At 41.7% G+C, this 23,107-nt stretch overlaps 1 protein-coding gene across 1 annotated transcript in view; it reads right to left on the bottom strand.

The window, feature by feature from the left end:
- Positions 1–23,107, bottom strand: part of slc30a6 (solute carrier family 30 member 6) — a 68,332-nt gene that overhangs the window by 25,038 nt on the left and 20,187 nt on the right. The window contains exons 5-9 of the mRNA XM_069658517.1: positions 13,918–13,960; positions 13,426–13,491; positions 6,769–6,849; positions 3,543–3,578; positions 119–213 (exon numbers count right to left, since the gene is read on the bottom strand). Coding sequence (XP_069514618.1) covers positions 119–213; positions 3,543–3,578; positions 6,769–6,849; positions 13,426–13,491; positions 13,918–13,960 — 321 coding nt within the window. The remainder of the gene's footprint in view (positions 1–118; positions 214–3,542; positions 3,579–6,768; positions 6,850–13,425; positions 13,492–13,917; positions 13,961–23,107) is intronic.

The raw sequence follows: 23,107 nt of genomic DNA, 5'->3' as shown, positions 1-23,107 counted from the left end.
CCGTCCAGAGTGGAAAACCCAAAAGACACAAAAATAACTAAATCCAGTCTGCATCTATAAAAACACTGTTAAGAACAGGATAAAGTGGTTTAACTGGGAGGGGAGGGGCTGACTGTACCTTCAGAGACGTAAGCGAAGGGTTTGTTCCTGACGGACAGCAGAGTCAGCAGGTTGAAGAAGAGAGCGACGAAGGTCCCGACCAACAGACGACCCCTGCGGAGAGACACAGAGAGCAAAATTATGCTAACATCTTTAACCACTGAATAATATTAAACATACGGTATTAGCAAGGTAAGCTAACAATAAGCGGATCAAACCACAAGAACAAGGTTTTTTGAATCTTAAAATTAATTTCATTACCAATTAGTGGTTTGGTACCGAGCCCCTGAACAAGGTGATCATCTTTATCTTGTGTGCAGATAATAATGCATGAACAAGTAATTATCTTGTGCATACAAGTTATTATCTTGTGAACATAACATAATAACTATTAACTTAACTAAACTGACAATTAGTTTCGTCCTTGTGGGCGCCACCTGATGGCGATATATGGTTATGGCGGGAGGACACTTTGCTATTTAAACAGACGTCCACGGTTGGCTCTGGTTGTAACTCTTGTTTTTTCCTCACTGACGGTCGCTTTCCTTTTCAGACTGTTTGCCTTCATCTGAGCGTCGAATTTGTTTCTTTTTCTTTGGATTTTCATTTATCTTTGAAGTTGTATCTGTAGTCATCGACCTTTCCTTTGTTTGTTCAGCCATAGTAGATTACTGTTTACTCGCAACACTAGCATACAACGGAAAATCATCTGCTTAGCTCCGCCTACCCTCTCTGGCAGACCAACCACTGCTGGCTGATGGAAACTCGTCACTAACTGGGCGCCGCTTGTGATTTTTTCCGTGAATGTCGCACCAGACACCCAGTCTGTAATATTACTATATACTGGAAATGCAAAGGCTTTCATCAGTGGGCCATAGGCTCCATCACCGATGTGTTACCTCATGCAGCGATAGATAGTGACTCAACAGATATTTATCGACATGAAAATCTTGTGTGCTATTATTATCTTGTACCCACACGATAATAATTATATCTTGTGGGAACAAGTTACATTGTATGCTCTTGTGCGCACATTATCTTGTTCCCACAAGTTTTTTTCCTGTTCCAACAAGATAGTAACTTGTTTGTGCGCACAAATTATCACCTTACGGGACTTATGGGCTCTGTAGTTTGGTCTATGAAATGTCAGGAAATTGAAAAAATTGTTGATAAGTGTTTCCCAAGGCCCAAGTAACGTCCTTAAATATCTTGCTTTGTCCACAACACAAAGGTTTTCAGTATACTGTCATAAAATAATTAAGAAACCAGGAAGTATTCACATTCAAGAAGGTGGAATGTGTTGAGAAATTATGTTATACACACATTGGCGGCCTTTTTAAATTTAATTATTAATGAACGGTGGAGAAAGTACGGAGGCGAAATGGTGGGGTGAAGTCGTACCACCGTTAAGCCAGCAGTGATGCTTTATTCTCTCTCCCCCAACATCTCAGAAACTCTCCCTCACTCCCATCCTTCAAAAGCACACTCACAACCCACTGATTTAAATCTGCTTTTGATCTATGATCTCTTATTATTTCTTAACTTTCTCTTACCTTTATATACATATTTTATTTAACTGTAAGTCTTGGACTTTGATTGTTTTTCATTGTACATGTTCTTAATGTCTTTGCTATTGTTTCCCTCAGTTTATGAGAAGGGGTGCAGACATCAAAAGAGTTGAGAAGCTACTGCAGAGTGGTGGGATATAAATATGAGTTTACAGTAAAAAAAAAATTTCCGAATCAAGAGAGAAACAAACAAAACATATTCCTCAGTCATGATGTCATTTCCATTTATCTTATATTTAAATAAAGCTTACAGATATTTAAAGATCTGAGAACTGTACTGGCAAGCAAAATCCCACACACACACACACACACACACACACACACACACACACACACGGCTGAACTCCTCAATACACTAATCACATGGGACAATCCATTTAAGAGCCTAAAAATTGTTCCAAACAATCAGCGGGAGGCAAAGGGCTGCCCGACACTGAGCCACAATAACTGGATGATAACCCCCCCCCCCCCCCCCCCTCCCCCCCTCTCCCTGTAAGAACAGATTAAAGAGAGCGAGAATGTGTGTGTCTGTCTCTCCACCCAGCAGACACCTGTCCCTCTGGTTAGCGTCTGACTCTCATGCCGTCCAATCACATCCACTCAGAGAAGAGAGAGAGGGAGAGAGAGGAGGGGAGTGAAGTGAGGGGGGGGGGCAGAAACGAGGGGGGGGGGTAATCTCGTCACAGGAGACAGGTTTAAGTCGTGCTATGTTTAAGGTTATAAAAGCCGCTACTAATCTGTTTTATCATGGAGAGATGATGGAGGGAGAGAGGTAGACTGTCTGATGATGGCGCTGGGTGAGAGAAGGAAAAAAGACAGAAAGAGAGAGAAGGGGGGGGTTTGATCAAAGATTAAGTAGCCTGATCTGGTTGGTTGGAAACAAGATGTAGTTGAAGACGTCTCTTTGAGCTCTGGACAATTGTGATGTGCAATTTTTACTTTTTTCCCCCATTTTATTGACTAAATAATTCATCAATTAGTCGTCTGTGTAGTCATATATGTTCCACAAAATGTCTGCGCAGACCCTCATGATGTGGTGAACACTAAATATAATTTGAGTTTGAGGAGAGCGTGAAAACTTTGAGGTAAAACTAAAATCTTTCAGAACTGAGTCTCTTAAATCATCAACATTTAGACTAATTCTGCTCCTCCTCATTTTGTTTCGCTGGCAGTGTTGATGTGAGCCTGAGCAGAGCGTGTGCATGTGCTCAATTAACTCTGCTGCTGTGGACACGAATACACCATAGCCCCTTTTACACTGCCAGCTCAAGGCGGGATTATTACGCCTCCCTTACGCCTCGTCGGCGATGTGAAACGCACAGAGGTGGAACGATGGTGCGAAATCGATCCACTTCTGAGCCGGCATCGGAGGTGGTAACAGAGGGAAACGGCGTCAGTGTCGACGGCAGAGCCGGCAGGGCGGAACAGCTTCGTGTGTGTATGTGAAGCAAGCGCTGTTTGTTTACCTCGCACGCGTTCTGCTTCCGCAATGCCAGACGTTAAGCTTGGTCTAATGTAAAATGTCAAAGGCGGCATAACGGCCGAGCTTCGTTATGGCATTGTGACGGAATTACAACGTAAAATAGCTTATGTCATTGTAGGAGATTTACTTTGAACAATGGCGTCAGTCAGTCACTCAGATTCTTGGAATCTCTGACTGTGTCATTCAGTCTGTCTGTCTGACCCACATGTTTGGGATGTTCTGTTCCAACAACAGCTGGCATCCTCTGTGTGTGCGTGTGTGTGTGTGTGTGTGTGTGGCTGAAATATGTTCTGTCTGCTGTAATTAAGATGTGATAGGGGAATTTGTGTGTGTGTGTGTGTGTGTGTGTGTGTGTGTGTGTGTGTGTGTGTGTGTGTAGGGGTAATACTTACGTGTGGACCTCAGGCTGCTCCATGAAGCGCTCCACACTGACAAAACAGAAACAAACACAGTCAACAAAAGTGGCCAGGTGGGACTACTCTAACTGAGTGTACGTGTGTGCGTGTGTGTGTGTGTGTTTGTGAGTGCACGATTGTGTGTGTGTGCGAGCTAGGGAGAGAGTGATCGAGATTTTAAATGTGTTAGGGGAGATAAGGAGCGAACAAACAGAGAGAGAGAAAACAGGGAATGTATTTACAGACAATAATAGGTATTCACTCAAACGCGCACACACACACACACACACAGACACACACACACACACACACACACACACACACACACACACACACACACACACACACACACACACACACTAAGTCCTGTGTTTCTCGTCTCTTCCTCTCTGCTGCTGCACTAAAGAGCCATTCAAGACAAGAATTGTTCCGTACGGGTTGGCATCTTTACTCACGTGTGTGTGTGTGTGTGTGTGTGTGTGTGTGTGTGTGTGTGTGTGTCTCCCTCATTCAGAGAAACCTCAAACACAGACAAGAGCACACGTACACTGTTAAACTTGAACAGTTTAAAGGGGCTGTGCAGGCTTCATCACTAAGATTTAAGACTTTTCACTTTAATACCATCTTAATGGTCATAACAGTCAAAGTGTGAAAAGCAGCAATGATGAAGCCGAGGATTATTGACTACATTAAGTAGTTTCACTTTTCATCTCTGCTTTAATAAAGCCCTATTTCCTCATGATAGAATTATCTAAAACATTTAAAGAGAAAGGGACATTTAATGAAGCAGATGTCTACATTATAGGATAAATCATCACATTTCACAGGACATGCCAATTATGTTCTGATGCCATTTTTTCCATCCTGATACACGATTACCTAGATTTGAGTATCGGCCGAGCCCCATACCGAGTATCCCTTTGTTACCATTGTAAAAAAAACCCATCAAACTCTCTGTTAGCAGCACACCGTCGTTGTTATTGTCACATGATAATTTACGTCATGTAAATGGTCCTGGATCGGTGTATTTACAACAAGCTTGCCAAAACTCAACTCCACATTTTAGGCCGTATCTCAGGTTGATATCGATACCAGTATCAGGACAACCCACAGCCTATTGAACACACTTTCTACTGATATCATGGGGCATTATATTTTCAGTTAAAACCTGAAACTGATCTTTTTTGGCTTTGTACCTATGCAGAGCCGCACTTTTTGCTTGATTTTACGATATCTATTTTTTCCATCTTATATCCCGTTACTGTTGCTTTCTGTCCCTGTTCTTTATTCTATTTATATTTCCACGTAAAGAACTTGATGCATGTATTTCCTCATAGTTAGGGACTGTGAGCTCTACTTCTTGTATTAAAGGTTCTGTTCAAACATCGTTGCTTATTAGTATGACAATTTTATTAATATCAAGAATTGCTCAATTAAATTGTAACATTGTAACATTGTAACAAAGGGAAGCTGTGTTTAAATCCTTCAGGGTTTAAATGTGTTTCAGTCAGTTTAAGGCCAGAGTGAAGTCTCACTACTGTTGCTGGCTTAACCTACATTTTAACAGACCTTGAGTTATTATTTAACTCTTATTTAACTGTTGATCTGAACTACGTTTGGCAGCGTTTCTCACCTGCAGCTTTATGAAGTAAAATAAACACATTTATAATCAATGAAGTTTCTGCAAGTTTTCAGTTGAGTAGATAAGCATACACACACACACACACACACACACACACTATGTGTCTGCATATGAAAGTGTTCGCAGGCAGATTGCCAGCTGCTTGACCTGCATTTGTGTGTGTGTGTGTGTGTGTGTGTGTGTGTGTGTGTGTGTGTGTTGCAATACTGGAAATTACCCCTCCCTTGCCTGAGAACTGACCGCAAGACAACCCCACACAGGACGCCTGAGGTAACTGGGTGTGTGTGTGTGTGTGTGTGTGTGTGTGTGTGTGTATAGCCAGGCAGTGACATTCCCACAGCCCTAAAAAATTCAGAAGTTCACGCACACACACACACACATGCGCGAATACTCCTTTCCTTTAATAGTAAATCCATGACCACCCCTTTAAAGCGCGTGTGTGTTCTCAGATGGTGCAGACAGTGTTGTCAACAGATTCGACAGAAAATCAGGACAGATCTTTGTTTGTTTTTACATTAAATAATTTCATGATATCAGGTTAAAATCTGTTCTATTCAGTTTTGTTTTAAATGTCTTAATGACTTCAAAAGCAATTTAGCGAGAGCAGTTATTCTTTATAGGCTCTTATCTATAAAGAATATTAGATGTTATGAATGCAGTGTATTGCTTCTTTTTACATTCGGTCCATTACAAAACATGAACGATCTGGGAAGATAGATCACATTAAAAGGTTTTTGGTAGATCAGTTAATGGACACATTAAACGATCGACTCAGGCGGCTGTGGCTCAGTGGTAGTCGGTCGTCTCTCAATCGGAAGGTTGGGGGTTCGATCCCTGACTGCAACAGCCACATGTTGAAGGGTCCTTGGGCAAGACACTAAACCCCAAATTGTTCCCAATGGCATATGAACGGGCATAGATCTGACTGGAGATTGGCACTTAGGCCTTTGCCATCAGTGTGTGAAAGGGTGAATTTGACATGTAGTGTAAAAGCTGCCTTGAGTGGTCGGAAGACGAGAAAAGTGCTATATAAGTACAGTCAGACAATTCAACATAACAAATTTGATTCAAAATGAAAAAAATATATAGGCTACAAAACTATCTGGGTACTATGAAGCTGTATTCAAAGACAACATCCTGGCATGAAAACTGTTGTTGAATAATCTGAATGAGAAAAGTTATAAACCTTTTGTTGTTACATAAAAAGCGGCAGATGTGAACAGAATATCCTGGGGTCCAATTACTGCATTTTTTCCTTTGTTAGAAAGCCAAGTAGAGCTGAGAAGGGACACAAAACATGCACCCCGAGTCGAGAAGAGAAAGAAACAATTGGAAATATTTTGTGTATCGCTCTGGAAAAATTAATTCAGTAGTTGCGCCGAGTCATGTGAAGAGAATAATTGAAATTTTAATCAAGAAAGACGTGAGTGAGACAAAGATGGAAAACAAGGACAGGGACAAAGATACTGACATGGGATCTTAATCTGGCTCCACATCCTGACTAAGTCTTATTTTTACATCCTTGTCTCCTTTAAAGTTTCATGTACTTTGTGTGAGTATGAGCAAGTGAGAAACACACACCTCTCCTTCAGGATGAACAAGGCTCCCAGCTGGATGAGAACAGTGGAGGCAAAAACTGCCAGAACCTCCAACCTTTCAAACCTGGAGAGAAAAAGAGAGGAAGGCAACAGGAGACAGTGTTATCCACAGTCAGCAAACCATCTGCACAAACTCCTGACCACAAATCACTTATTTATTTAAAGAGCAGCCATGCCTGGTCCAAGATCAACAGGACCACAACAAGCGGGCAGAGACTCTGGGTGATTGGTTGTAAATGCAGAGATGTACAAACATAAGAAGTGCATTGAATTAATAACACAAGACACAACATCACTGGCAATGAAACATGGCACGATTATAATGGATGGATTCTCTGGGTTCCTAATTATTGGAAGGCATAATCGTAATTGAAAATAAACTTGATTAATCTCGATGAGCTACTTCAAATTCATATTTTATTCATTCAGGGAAAATGGCAGTTTGTGTGTGTGTGTGTGTGTGTGTGTGTGTGTGTGTGTGTGTACAAGCAAGTCTGTCTGTTAGCCTTTCAACACTGTGCCACTTTAGCTTCCAAACACAAGTCGCTGTCACATACATACAAATCCAGACAATCTTAGTACAGTCGGGTCCCTGCAGTGTTTGGCCTTGCCCTTTCACACAAGTTTCACTCAGCAGGAGATATTCCATGTGAGACACATGCTGACAACTGGATGCTGTTTGATATAGGTGTGTGTGTGTGTGTGTGTGTGTGTGTGTGTGTGTGTGTGTGTGTGTGTGGGGTGGGGGGGGGGGGTGTCTTTGAATAACGTGCAGGATGATGAAATAGAGGAGAATGCTGACTGTTTCTGTGTTAATATCACTATAACAAATCTTTAATAGCCCTTTTTACACTGCCAGTTCAAGTCGGGGTTATTACGCCTCTGTTACGTTCTGTAAAATGCATTGAGGCTGAATGGTGGGGTGAAGTCAATCCGCCTCTGAGCCAGCATCAGAGGTAGCAACAAAGGCGAAACAGCATCAATGTAAAAAACTTCCGCAACACCGGAACACTGTGTAAAATCAAACACTAGGCGTTACGTGGTCCGACAAAGGCTGCATGACGGCGGAGCTTCGTTACGGCGCAGAGGCAGAACCGCAGTGTAAAAGCAGCTAATGTGTAGGTAAAGGGATTCTGTGTCATTTTTCAGAAGTGCAATGCATGTGTTAGAGGGGCGACAGACAGACACCTGCAGGAGGCTTCCACAGTTTAAGGAAGCCTCTCAGATGGTTAGAAAAAGAGCGCAACTCTTACTCTCTTATTGAACTTTTAGAGGCACGACTGTCTCTCTCTATTTAAAAGAGACGACGATAACATATCCAGGCACGACTTCCAGAAAACTCTGTAGACTGAAAGCAAACAAGTTAGTGTCAAACTGTCTGTGACACTTGTAAAAAACCAGGGGGGGAAATCTTCTATTAACCACAAATCTTCACGTTAGATAAACGCCCCTCAGAATCTCCCTTCTTCCAGGCTAAAATTAACTACTAAGTTTCAAGCTTAAGGAGATATTTGTTCAACCTAAATGCTCACACACAGGATCTTAGCCTAATGTGACTTTTACATTACTGATCAAAATTATGATGATGTCGTCAACTTGGTAAAAGCAGCCCTGCATGTTCTCAACTACATTAATTAATATGAGACAAGTCCTTTTATTTAATCCATAATAATCCAAACACCATCCATTCAAAGCTTTGCAATCACTTAAGTCCAAACATGTTGTGCCACATTCACATGCAGACCAATTAAATTTAATGAAATCTAAAGATAAACAAATTTTATCATAACTTTATTATGTCATCTTATATTGTTAAGAATGCCTGCATGCTGAAATCTACGTGTCTAAATTCTAAATAGTATTTGGATTAATTTATCTTTAAGAGTTAATAAAGAAAAGCTTTAGCTGCTGCTTAATCTAACCATTAATTAGTGTAGCAGAGGGTGTTTTCTTATCCCCTCAGTATTTATAACAAACTTGTTCATGAATTTCAACAGTCCACAGTATCTACATACATCTTATATAACACACGCCACAAGCAGACACCACTAACAGAGCGCCAGTATACAGTTGTAACAGTTGTAACAGTTGCCGACCTCGTGACCTCATCACAAGGTCGGGGGGTCGACCTTGTCTCAGTCTGCCCTGGATGAGCCGCTTTGTCTCAGTGAGCGGTCTGCTGAGCTGATGGGGGTTAAACCTGACGCTGACTGTCAGTGATCTCATGCTCTGTGTCTCTGCAGCAGCAGGGAAACAACTAAACTGAGAGCGGCTGTGCAAGATAAGAGAATTTATACAAGACGTATCACCACATATATGCAGAGGGTGAGGAGGGTGAGGAGGGTGAGGAGGGGAGCGTAAGGATACATTCATTTTTTAAGAGAGCCGTCAGATCTACATACAGTGAGCTCTGTGTGGCAATGATTTTTTTCTTCTTCATACAACCTTTAATGGTTACAAAAATTAACCACCTCTCGGTTAGTTCAGGGTTGCATTATTAATATTTTACAACACCAATTTACAGTATGCCCAAACATTTTCAGAACTAATGAAGTTATTGCTGTGTCGTTTAAAGACGCCCAATTTATTCAACAAATACAACAATGCTTTTATATTATTACATAACACCTATGATAAACCCTCCCTCAACATGTCAGCTGTTATAAGCCTGAGCAAAGGTTGAAACACACCACCATCTACAATATTGCGTGTGTGTGTGTGTGTGTCTGCGTGTGCGTAAGTGTTAAAAGCTTGTTAAGGCATGGTCCCAGTTTCTTGTGTGTGACTGCAAGAGAGACGATTTGTCCAACCGATGACCCAATGAGCAGACACCTATAGGTTAATAGGTTGTCTATGTTTACTGGGGATGGAGGATGAACACACACACACACACACATATACTCTCTCTTCCAACACTTAGTGCCCGCTGTTTGGCCTGATCGCCTCTGTGCTGCTGGGTCAAAGGTCAAGCTCTGTACTACCAACAGGCAGCGGATAATCTAAATGGGCGCCACAGAGGAAACCTGCCGTCTGCTGGGTACTGACTCATTGCAAGGTGATGGTGGTCCATTATTACTGCCTCTACTAATTTCTGTAAAAAAAATAAAACTTTAATAAATCTTTAAACCTCCTCAAAATATGAGCAGAAGAACGACTTCACATATGTAATATAATCAGGGTCTGTTCAGTTCGGCTCAAGACATGGACGTAATCCATCAATCGCCTTGTACATTTGGTTCGCGCTCACTGATCACATTATCCTGATTATTTTTTTATTTCAAAACACTGATTAATGGTTTAACTGTCTTACAACAGATTTTGGTCATGGTGTAAGTTGTTTATTTGAAAGCAGATAGAGCCATTAAATTGCTCTCATAACTGCCACCAGAGTTCATGGGAAAAACAGTCATTTTACCTTGCAGAACACAGGTGTTGCTGGTCTGCCTCTGCCTCAATCCATTACTTTGTTGTTACTTTGTGTTATTGTGTGTACACATATACTGTGTTGGATCACAACCATTAAAGACACCAGTGTCACAACATAACAAACAGCCTGACTTATCCAGGCAGCATTAGACCAGTAATCCCTGTATTCTGCAAGGTAAAATCACTGTGATTGTTAATGTAGCCTGGTGGTTTTTGATGGAGCAATGTAGCGACTGTTTCCGGTTTAAAAAAAGGTTTTATTTTTTGACAAAGGGTCTACCTCTGTAGTGATCCTTTCTGTAATCTCGTCAAACAATAGGAAAAACAATCGGAGCTTGCCAGTGGCAAACACAAGCACTTTTAGTTGATGATCGGGTGTATTTCAGCCCTTTTACTCGTAGTAATTTATGCAGAGAGAACACAGATTTCTCATTAAATTTGGCCCGAAACAGATTTGACAACTTGCAACTCTGAACAACACAAGAGAAAAAAGTTGAGGTGGAAGAGGATCCGACTAATTCCAGGACAGCCTGGCTAGTTAAACAGCAAAATCTGCTGCTGAGCTGTCGCTCTGTTACTTGCAGGCAATTAACTCAAAACACACACAAGCACCAACATTAAACACAAGTGAACACACATGCATGCAAAGATGCCCCCCCCCACACACACACACACAGGCATTATGAGAGCTAAGTGAAGCTGAAAAGCAGATTTCCACTTGATCACCACTCTTCCACACCTCAAGGTCAGAGGTCACCTGTCAGCTGCAAATACGCTGTAAGGTCTGTTGACTCACACACACACACAAACACAGACACACAGTATGAGTCGGGCAGATGATCTAGACAACAGTAACGGAAGCTTTTCTGTCGCTGCTACATCTGTGTTTACAGTGTTTCTGTGTGTGTGTGTGTGTGTGTGTGTGTGTGTGTGTGTGTGTGTGTGTGGTAACTGGACAGCAGGCAATGAGAGCACATAAACAAACACAGATGGAGCTTTGACTGAAAGCTTGTGATACTGATATCTAAATATATACAGTATCTGTCAGTACAGAATGGATTAATGGCACCATCGACGATGTAACTCTATAAGGTCACCTAAGATCAAAGCTGTGGTACCATTTTCCAACATGCACAGGCATTAAATGATGAGACATTCAGTTTGGACTTTCTATTCTGATTAGTTCAGGATATTTTTCAAAATCACAACTCTGACCGCAGAATCATTTGTGGTTATTTCCTGTTGGTTAAACACAAACCATGAATACTGTCCCTCCCTGAAATCCCAGAAAACCAAACACTGCTACGTCTGGGTTCTTATCGTCGCCTGGAGGCGCGCACACACAGCTAATTGAATTTCACCTTCTTCTCCAGGAACTGTGTCTGGATTAATTTACTACACCTTTCACCTGGTGGAGGTTAATCACTGGTTAATCCAGTGTGATGACCTGTTAGCTAGGATCAGTTCCAGGATTTCTTAGATGGAAACCAGCAATTAGCGTTCAGTGTCAGCTGCAGGGCACCTGCCCAGCTCAGGGTTTTTCCTGGCTCAGAATGGGCCTTTGGGGGGTTTGCGACGCATAACAGCATAATCGATTTGCGTACAATAAAGGCAATAAGTCTGTTACTTTATTTGACAGATATCTGAGCATTTTCCTGTTATTTCTGATCATTTGCAAAAAATGACTATTATGCTTGAGTACATTTACAGTAGTAAATGAAAACCCAATTTAAAAAACTGGTTAAAAAAATTAATGACATACAACATTTGAAGAGGAGGAGGGAAGAGGGATGTGGAGTTTGGAGAAGGGAGACAGTCAGTGGCGGAAACGTACATTAACTCAAGTTACACTTTTTATTTTATACATTTTATGCAACTTCTACTCAGCAACATTTCAGACCGAGATATATAACTTCTTATTACATCGATAACATTACTAGTAACTTTGCATATTAAGATTTTTCCTCAGAAAATGTACGAGTTAAGCTGAAACTATAAGTCAATCGATTGACAGAGAATGTGTTGGCAACTACAGTGTATTGATAATTAACTTTTCAAATAGGCGTGATGGTGCCGCTGCTGACGCTTTCATGCAGCAACAGTTTGAGTGGTGACCTGTTGTCGGTCTTCCAAAAAAGTTTGCTAGCTTACAATGTCCGGAGAATCAGGTCGGAACAATTTTCAGAGTTGGCCTTTTACAATAATAGCATGCAAGAGGAGATTATCCTGTCAGAAGCGTTCTTGCCTTATGGAATGTTTAGTCAAATGTTTCAGTCAAAACAATGCAGCGTCAGCCGCATGTGTGAAATACTGTATAGTGGCTGTGGATGAGTTGACGACTAGAAGTCAAAGACACGTTCTTTTAGTTTACGTTCTGTTTGTCCAACAGTTTGATGTAGCCTACTGCAGAATCAGATGCAGAGACGATTTGACTTTTTTTCCCCTCAATTCTCAATTCTTATGATTTTAGTGCTTGTGATTTTCCTTTGGCTTAAACCTCTTTGGGGGGGGCGACAAAAAATCCTCAATGCGGGAAAACCCCCGCCATCTGTCTCAGGTTGGTAGCAGTTTCACTGTATCTAATTCAAACAGTGACTGAAGGCTTACTACAGCAGTGTGAACATAAAATAAAAGGTTTTGCTGTGTGGGTACAATGAACAGGGTGTATGGTTTGCCCAAAGTATGACATTATGTTGAGATGTGTAAAAAAATGAATACCATTCTTTTTTTCAGGTCTGTCCACAAGACAGAGCATGCTGACACCTTTTAAAAAGACTCTGATGCGATCTCAGGACATCAGGACAATTTCAACGCTTATAGGCTTTCATGACGTCATGAACACTTCTCACTGCAGTGGTTGGCTTGGTCCTGACATTTGTGCCTTTGCATTGACTTAGTGTGGAATTGTGCAGAAGATCCACTTTGTTTTCACCCTAAGTTTCTTGTCAGGAAAATCTGAACATTGAGACTTTTACAACAGTGTCAGGCAAATTCTAAAATCAAACTCAAGGTGAATGTTGAATCTACGGCATTTAGTTCACACTTGTTGTGTTCAAGTTAATAAAAGTGTGACTGGTAATAGGATTGCCGTCAGATTTATGGAAAGGGTCTATACTTCCTGGCTGATGTGTCGTGTGTACTTGAATCAAAGTAAGACAGTCAAGTGTTTGTCTCAGAGACTGATCAGTACGTTGTAGTATGCAGATGAACTTACCCGAAGGAGTAGACTTGACTGGGTTTCTTCATGGTCACCCAGGAACTGATGAGACAGGTGATCAAACTGTGAGGGGGGAGGAGGGAAGAAGGGAGGACAGACAACAGGGAAGGAGCAAAATCAGTTACATAAGATGGTAAGGAGACACAGAGTCAGTGAGAGGCTGGTGGTAGAACATTTAAATAAGAGAGGTCAGCTAGAGTTCACTTCTTGCTTAATTTATTTATTATTCATAATAATCCAGGATTAATTTTTCAGAAAGCAGCGGCCCGGCTGAGCAGCCTGAGTGTTAATCACATCTGACTGTGATTTTTTCACAGTCAAAAATTTGCCATCATATCTTTAAAGTTTTACAAACACAATACAAGAGGATGAAACCAGCTGTGTTTTGTTGCTTGAAAAACACGTAAATAATAATTCAAAATTAGAATATCTATGTTTTTTTAACGCTTGAACATTAGTGCGAGTTTCTTTAGAGCAGAACAGACTCACCTGAAGAGGTCGAAGATGGTGAGGTACGTGTAGGCAGTTAAGGCTGAAATGAGAAAGCAGAAAACAAAAACCATCACAACTCAAATTTTAGATCTTATCTTTGTAAAGACATCGCCACGCAAAGAACCGGGTTAGATATTTGATCAGTAAGCTCCTCATCAAGATGGTGTAAAATCATTTTAACTACACAGATTTTGCACACTGGAGGAAAAACTAAGGTTTTATAAATGTTGATAAGGATGACCATTAAGAAATGCCACACTTGAATATGCAGGAAATGCTGACAAAATATTAAGACAGATTTCCACAACAAATGTCAAACATTATTTGAGTCATAAATTGATCAGATCTGAGGACACAGACATGATAGACATACTTTTAGATTCTTTTTAATATACGCTTCCTCATTTAACTCTATAAATCTGCTTAGAAATAAAAAGAAAAGACAAAAAAACGAGCTAAAAACAAGTTTCAGAAGGTGACATCAGAGGGCTGGGGAGGCTAAGCTATCTATATTGTGTCTGAGAGGGATCAGTGTTACACTTTAAATGATTGTACTTTCATTGTAAATCATTTACAATCTGCTTTTGCAATAGTGCACACATAGCAAATGACCAGATGAACAGATCTACTTCATAAGTCATTAAGTGGAGGAGTCATCGAGTGAGCCGGCAGGTCGTCAGCCGAGCTTTCACTGAGTCAAAAAACCTGGACAGAGACCTGGCTAACAGCCAATCAGCCAGCAGGCAACCAGGTAAGCTGAGGGGTCAGTTAGCCACTTAGTAGGCCAATTAGTCAGTCAGGCGACAAGCCAATAAACTCACTGCAGACCTCCCTGTCTAACTGTCTGTCCGTCTTACTGCCTGTCTGTCTGTCAGCCTGCCGACCGGCTTTCTGTAATCAGGCTGTGCTGTGGGGGATGAGGAGAGCGGATTAGGGCGGCTTTGTGCTCAGAGGAACATTTTGTTTCCCCACCACTGGCGTCCATGTTGGCCAACCTGACGCCGTGTAATCCTGACAGAGAGACCCACGGCGACAACCCCGAGAGACAGACAGACAGAGAGAGAGAGAGAGAGTAAAAGAGAGACGGGCAGCGGGACTGAGGCTGAGTGACAGAGCGACAGGCAGGGGGAGAGAGAGAGGGAGAGACTACGAGGAAGAGAGATGGGTGAACTGAGAGATCAAGGCAGATAGACGGGTTGAGAGAGAGAGAGTTCAGAAGACAGATAGACAGGGTGGCAGACATGTACGCAGACGAGCAGACAGAGAGAGAGAGAGAGAGAGAGAGAGAGAGAGAGAGACAATCCCTTACATTGGTGACAGAGGAACAGATAGTGTAAGAGGAAGATGTCTGAGAAAAGAAGAGATTAAAGAGAACAGGTAGATTTAAAAACAAAAAGGACTTTCGCATATCTGTAGGAGACATGGCCACGTAGTATGTGACTTGCATTAGGGGGAGATGGGATTAACTGACTCAGCGCCACTCAGCGTAGCATGGTGAGAGAACAGCGCTGCTAGTCTGGGCTCGACCAGTTGATCTCAGACGTTCTGTGTCTCTGCTGGGAGGACTGAGGAGCGTGGCGGAGCTTTGTCACTCACTAGAAGCACATTCGTGTCCCTTTCAGAGAGTCTTTGTAAAAGGTGCTAGTGTTGTAGCTACCCGGGCTGCTCCACTATGTGTGAAAGAATGTCAATACAAAGCCTCAGGCCAGCTGATTGTCAGAGTTGATGCTACTGTCAGGCAGTCAGGTCAGGTCAACATACTGTATGTGCCACATCTTAAGAGCACTGTATATAAGCAGCAACTATATGATCTGGGCTTGGACAACATGATATCTACCGTAAAATTCATCTAAAAGTGGGATGAGTCCTTTATACTGGTGCCAGTATAAAATGCAGAGAGGTATTTTATTGTGTTACGCTATGTTAAAGAGTTTCTGGGTCCGAGCCGCAGTGCTGCTGTGTGTTTTCCTCGCTGTTTTAAGTGAGGAAAACTAACTTGATGCACCGTCATGATCGCCACTGCTGCCTCCATCCACAGAACTATAAACGTTACCGTAGGCTGCCAGCTACCACTAGCTACAGCACCGGTAGCTAGCAGGATTGCAAACACGACATGGTGAAAACAATTGGTAGGCTGTAATTTGTGTGTGTTTTGGTGTGTTTTTTAAAGAGAATGAATTATAATAGTGTTGAAATAACTTGTATACACGTTTTTATTCATAAATAGTAGAGATAGACCGATATGTTTTTTTCAGGGCCGCTACCGATACCGATTATTAGTAGTCAAGGAGGCCGATAACCGATATTTGAAGCCGATATTCATTTGCAGTAAAAGTGAAAATATTGTTGTCAAACTTTTGAATAATACAAACTACAACACTTCACTTTGTTTAAATGCCTTTAAGCATATGCATCAGAGCCAAAATAACCCAGTTTTAAATTGTTCTCTTAACGGCCGTCGGATTAAAAAATAAATAAATACAAATTTTAAAACATTTTTAAAAAATGGCCGATGCCGATATGCGTCAAAATGCCGAATATCGGCCCGGCCGATTACCGAAAACCTTTTTCCCTTATATTGCGGTGCAACTTATATTCCAGATTTTGCGGTATATCAAGTAAAATAGATGTCAGATCAACATTTAAATCAAACTGAATGTTATCAGCAGCCTAACATGAAGAACCAGAGCAAACAGGAGCAGATGTGGATGAAAGGGCAACAAGTCACTCTGCTAGTGTAGAGGAAAAGTCTTGCTAACATGTTTTCACTTCTATCTCATTAAACATTTTCAGCAGTTTTCATGCTGTTGCTTGACAGTCATTAAAGGGATTGTTCAACACTTTCCAACCATATATACCCCAGTTTGGTATATAGTGGGGAAAATGCCTGCAGTTGTTGCCTCTGCAGTTCTCTCTGTGTCTCTGCAGCTGCAAAATCTGTTGTTTTTCCTGCACCAGCTCTGTCATGGGACATAGTTGTTTGTCAGTAAGAACTTCAGGCTATTTCTTCTTGGATTTCTAGTCTCAACCTCGGTGTTTTGCAATCTAGCTGGAAAACTACAAACAGAGAAGGGTGAGAAAGGTGCAGAGGACACTATGGAAGAGGAGGCATCTCACAGTGTTTTGGCTGACTGATTATCGATAATGCAGGTTTGGACCCTTTAGTTAAAACTATCTTCAGTATTAGTATTAGTTGTTACATTACTAGACGGATTGTTGAGAAATTAGGTTAAACCTTTTAAAAACTTTGTGTTACTCTTCTGACTTCTCATAAAGTGCTAACTCGGGTTAAAACAATACTTTGTCCAGTTTTTTGGTTTATGACAAATAAGTGCAACACCAACAGCACCCGCATTATCCTCAGTTCAGGACGCACTTCGTGCTTTGTGCTAATTGAAAACACCAACATGCTCAAACACAGATGATGGACACAGTAGATTTTGAGAAGAAGAAGAATAAAATGTGGATTTTAGACACATGCAGAGAAGGAAAAGCCAGATTTATAAAGGTTAAACAATACTGTTATCTTGTTGTAGCAATGTGTTTTATCTACAACTTTCTACTGTTTAAAGTCAACGTCCTTTAGCTATATCCTGCTGTTATTTTGATATGCAGCGGGTCATCTTCCCATAGAGATCAATGAGGTTTGATGTCGTCTTGTTGTGTTGAATCAAAAGCTGCAGACAAAAACAGCAATAATAAAACAAACGCTGACATCACAGTGACCCTGAAACAGGCCCGGGCCAAATCAATGCCTGGGCTGAAATTTCCCCTCGCTGTGCTCGGATAGGTTTACATACAACACAGCGCGCACACACACACACACACACACACACACACACACACACACACACACACACACACACACACACACACACACACACACACACACACACACACACACACACACACACACACACACACACACACACACACAAAGGTTCAACTCCTTTATAAATCTCCTGCTTACAAACACTGACACCCAGAGGACGTGTGGATGTGATACCAGAGCAACAAACAGAAGACAGGACATTACTCTTGTCAAACACACACACACACACTCACAGCATGAACAGAATATGATGCTCGCCTTAAACAAAACACACAAAAAATGAACACAAAACACAAATGAAACACAGATATTAGGACACACACGGTTGCCCTACAGGCCCTGAACTCAACACCCAAAAGACAATGAAGGATTAAAATCCCTGTTTGCTTTAATATCGAAAGAGGGAATAGAAGAGAGGACAAAAGAGGAAGTTTGTCAAATCTCTCAGTCTTCCCCTTCTGGTTAGACGAAGAGGTTGATAAAGGAGAAAAGGAAGGGGGGAAGGAAGAAAGGAAAGTTGAAGGATTCATAAAGGAAGGAAGGGGGAGGAAGAAGGCAAGGAAGAAAGGAGGCGAAGGGTGGATGGACAGATGAGAGAGAGAAATACGAGCAGGTGGATGAATATTTAATGCTGTCTGCAGAGGAGCAGCCATAACACACACACACACACACACAAAGTATGAGTACATTGTACATCACTCTAATTGTGCACACGAGACATATAAATATTCATCAGCATATTAATAATGTGTGTATTTAATGTATTGCTGTTAATCATGTGAGTGAAATAACCAGAGAGACTGAAGGTGTGTTCTAAAAGTTGCCGTTGACGTAATGAAAGGAGGTCATTCATTGCGAATATTTGAATAGTCATTAATTGCGCATAGTGAGATTCGGAAACTTATAGTCAAATAGTTCCCAATCAATATCAAATAGTATTTTTGATTGAAATACCCATGCCTAGAAAAAGAGCGACAGAGTCCGTTTTAGGTTGCCAGTCAGGGAGGTTGAATGGGTCATACAAACACAAGACTTTACCCAGGAGTCTGCATTTACAGTCCGTGTAAAAACCAAAAATCAAGGTTGACTTCTCTTAAGTTATGTGTCTGACAAATCTTATGTCAAGTAGGTAGCGCAACCCACATATGTAAATAAACTGATGTAGTGTCCTTATTGTAACACAAACAACTTTTTCAAAACTGGGGCTGTGTTGCTTGCCATCTCTAGGGTCCCAGATTTAGGAGCTGGGCGTGTGTGTGTGTGTTATCATAGAAGAGGAAAAAAGGACCTCTGTGGTGATGGGTTAAAAGACTAAACAGAACTGATGTCGGCATATGTGTTTTTGGTCAGGCTTGTTTGACCTCGCATCAGCTGCTAATATGACTTTAGAGGGAACTGAAGAAGTGAAATATGGCACCCAAAGCTTGATCAAATTCTTAAATGTGTAACACTTAGCAGCAGTAATATAACATCCACGCCACACACGACATGCAGGAGGAGTGGCTGATTGTCAGACTAGATGTAGTCAGAGAGCAACCCATGACTTTTCTAAGGCACCTATTGGTTTAAATAACTACTTGTGGGATTTTGTGCTTGGTTTGGGTGAAGATATAAAGTCAGATTCAGATTCTTGTGGAAAACACACTCTCTCTTTCTGTCTCTCTCTCCCTCACACACACAGAAAAAGACACACATACAAAAGATTAAGTGAGCTGGATGTGCTAACCACAGCAAACAGCAGCTTAGTGTCATTGGTTCCGGTAAACAGAAAAGTGAGACCCAGAACACACACACACCGAAGACACACACACACACACACACACACACACACAGTGGATCATGGTGTCACGTCAGCTCTCGTGTGCTGCAGATGTAAACTAAAAGCTTCTATCGAACGCCTCAACTGCTGCGGTGAGGAGGCTCCCCAGGGAGGAGGAGGAGGAACGGATGAAGCAGCGAGAGAAGGATGAAGGATGGAGTGATATAAGAGGGAGACAAGAAAGGAGACAGCAGTGGAACAGTGCCGAGTGCTGACACTACTGACCAGACCAGTGAGGGAGAAACATGAGACTGAACCCGAGGGCTACACACACACACAAAAATAACACACCTGACAGACGTACACACACACACACTCACTAAAGAGATGTACACAAAACAAGAGATCACAACAGTGTTTGCTAATATTAACATGCAACACACATAAATGCACACAAACACACAGTGTGATACCAACATCATCCATAAGCGCACTGGGAAAAAGACTCAGTACGACTACAAACGGTTAAGACACACCCACACACACACACACACACACACACACCCACACACACCCACACACACCCACACACCCACACACCCACACACACCCACACCCACACCCACACCCACACACACACACACACACACCGTGCTAGTCGTGGCCCACACAGGCAGCTTCATTCTCAAATATGACAAGAAGCTTCTGTCGATATGAAACCGGACCGAAGTCAAATGGGTTCTCGTGTCTCCACGTGGGATTTGGGAGGCAGCTGGCAGTGATATGTTAAACCAGAAACACTGCTACTCAGCCCGTCTAATGCCCCCTGTGCCCTGACCCTGTACCCTACAACCCCCCTGCTGATGATAATCAATGTAACATCATCTGTTAAAACAAAACGGCCATTAGGAAAACTAAGTGCTGGTATGTTAAGGTCTCTTCTGCTGACCTGGGGGATCTCTATTTATCAAGCAGCAAACAGTCTCATATTTATGCAGACAGCGTTCTGGGCTTTAAGAATAAAAGCTTGTTTTAAATCATCTTTTTCATCCTGAGAAATGACTCCCATCTCTGTCAGGGTGAGAACAGCAGATGGCCATAGAGTTAGACCGTAGTTTCATAGCTGGAAATTTGGCTTCTATTTTTAAGGCTTATCACTCATTCCAAATCAGGAGGATTGCCTGGCTGCAAGCCTGCAGAACAGGGCAGGTATTAAGTGAACATCCAATCTCATCCACCCTGGGTCAATTGTTATTGGATGCAAGCTGTGAGCGTTCAACCAGTGATGGTTGGTGTATGGAGAACAACGCCACAACCCGCTTTAAATGAATGTTGCATTCACAACAATAAGCTTACTGACACCAATAGACTGAAAAAGAAATGTGGAGTTATGTGGCCTATAGCGAGAACTAGCTAAATAGATCTGTGAAGCTAACGATGCTAGCTCAAAACTGCTAAACTGCTACTTTCATGATTATTATATGTTTAATAATGAGTGAAACAACATCTAATATCAAAATGATCCCTTTATGGGGCGCTGGTTTAGCTCAGTTGGTAGAGCAGGCGTATTTCCCCCCCGGGGATCAATAAAAGATTATCTTATCATATACAGAGGCTACAGTCCTCGTTGCACTGATTGCAGGTTCGACTCCCGCTCTGCTGATCATTTGGTGCATGTCATCCCCCACTCTCTACTCCCAACATTTCCTGTCTCTCAGCTGTCCTATCGATTCAAGGCAAAATTTAGTTCATCGCTGTTCCCTGCTGATTCAGGTACAAAGTTAAAACACACAACTGGAGAATAATGAAATACAAAAGAACAGTTTGGCATAGCTAACTAACCAGTTAGTGATTTTCATAGTCTGCCTGTGTTGTTTAAGCCTGCCCAAATTCAAGCCCATGAATTCAACCATAATTGGACATTTAAAGCGATCCAATCACTGTGGGTGTGATGTTACATTTGACCCCGCCCCTCTCTGCAAGCTGCAGCCAGATGTGTTTGTAGGTCAAAGAATCAAGAAACCTGAAACTTTGAACCAGAGAGGGCAGTGAAAAGACGCTTTAAACCTGAGAAGATGTTTTGTTTCCCATTAGTTTCATATTTTATATTAAAAAAAACAAGTGGTTTGTGCTTAAAGCCGAAGTGCTTTAAAGGGGATTGTCTCTTTACAATGTGGGAGCAGATCCACAGACCGCTTCAGTATGATGAGGTGATCCAACACTGAGAGTTAAGCAGATGTGGTGGCTGTTTAGGGAGTAAGAGGAGCTGATGACAAACACACACACAGATATATATCCATACACAGGGTTACTGTGAGTGTGTGTTGGCTGAACTCAAGGCCCTGTGGGATGCACTGCTTCACCAGCTGTGTTCTGACACGGGAACATCAAGGGCCTAGGGACTACACACACACATTTATACACACCCACACACACAGCTCTGATCATACGGGCACACTCAACCTACAAACAAACAAACTTAAGGATATATACACAAACACTGCATTGACGAATAAAAACAAAACAAAAATCAAACAAAGCCGTATTCATTTTTTAAATTAAAAGTCTGACCGTTTTTTTGTATTCAGATATTATCTTGAAATTTGAGCGCAACAAACGACTGTCTTTTATTCCTAACCGTCCACCGTCTGTTCTCATGTCCAGATGAGCAACAATAAAGACGTTCCTTCTTCTATCTCTGACATGGATGACAAGGAGCGAAGTGAAGAGGAGAACAGAGAGGAGAGAGAAGAGGAGGAGGAGATGGGTTCCTTGGTCTGTGGCGCAGACACTTGACCTGGTTTCTCTGCGCTGCTCTGGGACGAAAAACAGCTGGAGACACACACACACACACACACACACACAACAGATACACTCATTCAGAGGGACTCACACGTACACACGGGCAGTCACCTCAACAAAAAATACACTTTGTAAAAGCACTAGAGCTGTATAAGAAATCAGTACACCTTTACTTCACACTGTTTAATTCTGCACATTCCAGCTTTTTCATTCTAAAAATTAACATGCAGCATTTCTATTTTTCTATTGTAAATATCTCTATTCAATACTTATTTTTCTTGCATTTTTTAGTACTTGCTTTTATCCTTTTATTTTCTCTTTGGTTATGTTGCAAATAATAATTCATCATATTCACACAATGGTCCTTTTGTCTCTGCCATCACGCTCTGGACAGGAAGCTTAAATGCTGTTATGAAAGGATCAAGTCGCACTGCTTTGTTATTGGTAAAAGCAATATAAACGTAAAGAATCTGACTAATCATTATAACTTCCTTTATTCCCTATCGATCCGATACTTAGGAATACCCGATCAGACAGAGCGCGTCCACCGAATCATTAGCTATCATTAACCTAACCGTTATTGTGTAAACTGACAGAAGGCCCGCCTCTACATTCATCCGACTGGACAATGAGAAAAAACGCCAATGATGTCGGGCACTTTTCTGCTTTGAGTTGAAGTTTTTTCAACTCAAGGCATTCAGAGCATTTCCCCAAAAACACGAGGCGCACAGCAACGCAAAGCAGCATGCAAAGCACATTGAAAACAACTACAACAAAGCTGCCCCCGGCTGCTA

This window comes from Semicossyphus pulcher, unplaced genomic scaffold, assembly GCF_022749685.1.
Source record: "Semicossyphus pulcher isolate SPU_LCO1_2020_fin unplaced genomic scaffold, fSemPul1.0.p SCAF_12, whole genome shotgun sequence".
Classification (NCBI taxonomy): Eukaryota; Metazoa; Chordata; class Actinopteri; order Labriformes; family Labridae; genus Semicossyphus; species Semicossyphus pulcher.
Note: the sequence above shows the minus strand (reverse complement) of the source record. Positions and strands in the feature narration are given on the sequence as shown.